The 3635-nt window shown below is 35.3% G+C and overlaps 1 protein-coding gene across 1 annotated transcript in view; it reads left to right on the top strand.

The window, feature by feature from the left end:
- Positions 1–3635, top strand: part of THUMPD3 (THUMP domain containing 3) — a 17956-nt gene that overhangs the window by 1804 nt on the left and 12517 nt on the right. Inside the window, exons 2-3 of the mRNA XM_015827984.1 lie at positions 1395–1673; positions 3051–3128. Of these exons, the coding sequence (XP_015683470.1) occupies positions 1422–1673; positions 3051–3128 (330 nt within the window). The 5' untranslated portion in view covers positions 1395–1421. The remainder of the gene's footprint in view (positions 1–1394; positions 1674–3050; positions 3129–3635) is intronic.

The following is a 3635-nucleotide window of genomic DNA, read 5'->3' on the forward strand; positions in this document are numbered from 1 at the left end:
GAGCGTACCGGTCTGTGGGAGGGAATCTGTGGCAGAAGGCGGTCTCGTAAATATCCAGGTCCTATGCCATGGAGCGCTTTAAAGGTGGTAACTAACACCTTAAAGCGTACCCGGAAGGCCACTGGTAGCCAGTGCAGCTCGCGCAGCAGCGGCGTTACGTGGGAGCGACGTGTCGCTCCCAACACCGCCCGCGCGGCCGGTGTTGGGAGCGACATGACACCTAATACCCTGCTTTTTAATACATAAATTTTCAGATCCATAGTTCTCATTGTATTATACAATTTAACATTTACTGGAAATCAATTTATTTCTCAACAGCCATAACTTTGGGTATGGTCACAGGTACATTTTTTTTTCAGCACCATCTAATTTCAGTCATTGAATGAATGGTCATAAGTTGAGGACTCCCTATACTTAGCAGCATCAGCTCCATAAAATCAGTCCATCTTCATTTAAGTTTGTTAGCACCTTTTTTCTCTTCACAGACATATGCTTTTCATTTCATTTATTAATTTATTTGTTCATCGTTTATTCTTCTCGCATTCCATGTTTCAGTTTTTCATCTGCTAGGTCAAGATATTTATTTTATTTATTATTTTTTTAAAACCAATATCCAAAGCACTCTGGATGATTTATAATAAAACACACTAAAAATACAATCTGAATAAAAATATATACATAAAATCAAGTAAAATAGAAATAGTTCTCATTTAACAACCACAATTGGAACTGACAGCTCCGACATCAAGTGACAATGTCACTTTTCGTTGCAATTCACCATGGTTGTTAAGCAAGACATCACATGACCACGACTTGCCAACTTCTTCATTGACTTTGCTTGTTGGAAGCGAGCTATGAAGCATACAAATATAATTGTGTGACTGTGGGACACTGCAACAGTTGTAAATACTTGCTGATTGCAAAGTTCCTAAATCTTGATCACATGAGACATTGTGTTTGCCTTAAATGGAAGGACTGGTTGTAAAGTTATATTTTCAGTACTATTGTAACTTGGAATGGTCACTAAACAGAGTCATTAAGTGAGGACTACCTGTACAAAGTAAAAGCATCATGTAAACTAGATAGAAACAAAGTGGTCTTTCAAAAATTAAAACGATATGAATTAAGATATACAGTTAAAAGCCTAACACCAAAATGATGCTAATGTGGACTCATCTCTGGGAATGGAGTGCCACCACAGAAGAAGCTCTCCCCCTTGTGAGTGTTCACCTCACCACCTAGGTATGCTATGTGTTAATAAGCACATTATTTTACACAGGGAAAAATATAAAAACTTCTGTTGCTTTGGATTTTACTCCTGTTTCAAAGACTGTAACAATTATTTTAATTGTTATTTTATATTTCCTTATTTATTTGTATTTTCTTTATGAAAGGTCTATAAAAGCTACCAGACTGCCATAATGTCTGAAGTTGCAAAGGCTGCTGATGTGTTATCTGAAGTGAACCTCAGTGACGCAAGTACACCGTTAGATGAGAATAGTGAAGGCCTAAAGGATCCTAAAGATGTTGTGATCACTATTGGAGCTACTATACCAACTGGATTTGAGCTGACTGCAGCGGATGAAGTACAAGAAAAATTAGGATCAAAATCTAGAATTAGTAAGGGCCGTGGGAAGATCTACTTTGAAATTCCTGCTATAAATCTTCCAAAGGTTTGAAAATTTTATTATTTTTGCAATTTGCTATTTGAATATTGGTCTGAGACTGCAATATTCCTTGAGGTTATCCAGATGTACATATTCCTGATGGCTACAAATTTCAGATTTATAGCCTAATATTCATTCCAGCTTCTGGCAAGATATTCTATAATATTTCACTGATTATACTGGACGATCTTGAATTCACATGCTGGGACTTGATTCATACTCTTTACTAAAAGTTTTATCATAGTTTGTTGTAAAAACTAGATTGGATAGCTGCAAATCACAGTGAGTGGATTAAGAACATAGACTATAAACACAACCTGGATCGGACCACCAACCCATATACAGTAGTGGCCAAAATTGTGGAAACCTTTTGGGAAAAGTGTACAGTAGAAATGCCACCTTTGGTTAAGTTTCCACCAATTTTTCTTCTAATTTCTTTATAACTGTAGCCTTGTTCACTTAATAATACTATTTTGCATCGCTTTCTGGGCAACCAGTCAACTCTTTGCACCATTACTTTAATTTTATTACATTTTACAAGCACAGTAAATGAAAGAACACAAAAAATCCCAACCAACTTGATAGTGATCACATAACACACCGACAAATGTCCTCCTCTCAGCTTCAATACATGACATCAATAATCGAATCCTACTGTGATCTGATTGGCTCATTGCCAAAACAAGATGACACCTGATTGGTTCTCTAAACACTCAAGCTCATTGACTACAATCAGGTGAAGGAAAGCTACCAGATATCAACCTAAGCAAGTTGTGCTTCCTTTTTCTGGTTATTTGGCTATAACTTTTCATAGAATACAGTATAGATAATTGAACAAACTTTGTTGCATTATATTCTTGATTAAATTATCTTTCCGTTGATATATAATTTTATGTACTACTCCCCCCCAAAAGTGGTGTTATTAGCATCAAACCTCAAATGTACTCTTTTCCCAAAAGATTTCCACAATTTTGGCCACTACTGTAGTTCAGCAGTCTGTCCTTATAGCAGCCAACCAACCAACTGCATGAGAACGCCTATTAATTTCTCAGCCGATAGCCCTCAGAGGCAGTCAAAGCTAATTTGCACTGATCCCCATGACTTCCCTGAACTGATCCAAACATTTTTGAAGCCAGGCAAGCTGGTATTGATAGAGTATAGCACATTATACCAAATTTTATAAGGTTGCAATGCATATATCCCAGCTATTTTTAAATACATTTAGTAGATTTATGTTCTTCTTTTTAAATAGAACTTTTCATTAAAAAAAGTATGGAATGCAGCAATTTTAGCTTGTATACTTTTGAAACTATAAAATCTAAAATTGTACTGTGTATTATACGTATCTGTCATGTGAGATAAGAATTTGTAATTTCATAACAGGTTCACCAGTTAAGATCAGTTGATAATTTATTTGTCGTCGTTCAAGAATTCACAGATTATCAGTTCAAAGAAACTAAGGTAAGTTATTTTTTACTCCATAATTCTAAGCAAATTCAAATTTTAAATGACAAAAATAGCTCAATAATTATTGGGGTTTGAGAATATGTATTTATTGTCTTATTTGGGGGTGGTATTGATACTTTACCATCCTCCAAAGCTTCTGAAATTTACCAAATCTCATCTCTATTTCTCAACCTTCAGTCCAATAAATACTGTGCAAGTAGAGAGGGAAGAGCAAAATAAACAAATTAGGCAGTTGTTTTTTCAAGACTACGTTGATTTTTATAAAAATGAAGACTCAACGGGCATTGATTTGAACTGCAGGAATTTATTTATTTATTTATTTATTTTATTAAACTTATATGCCGCCCTTCTCCCAACAGGACTCAGGGCGGCTTACAGCATATTAAAACGATACAAACACTATCCCCAATAAAAACCAATTAAAAACAAATATTTACCGCTGTGTTACCGTTAAAATTCTAATTAAAATTGTCCCTATTTAAAATTCTCCCTAGGCCAGAC

This window comes from Protobothrops mucrosquamatus, unplaced genomic scaffold (genome assembly GCF_001527695.2).
Source record: "Protobothrops mucrosquamatus isolate PMUCROS unplaced genomic scaffold, P.Mucros_1.0 scaffold4126, whole genome shotgun sequence".
Lineage (NCBI taxonomy): Eukaryota > Metazoa > Chordata > Lepidosauria > Squamata > Viperidae > Protobothrops > Protobothrops mucrosquamatus.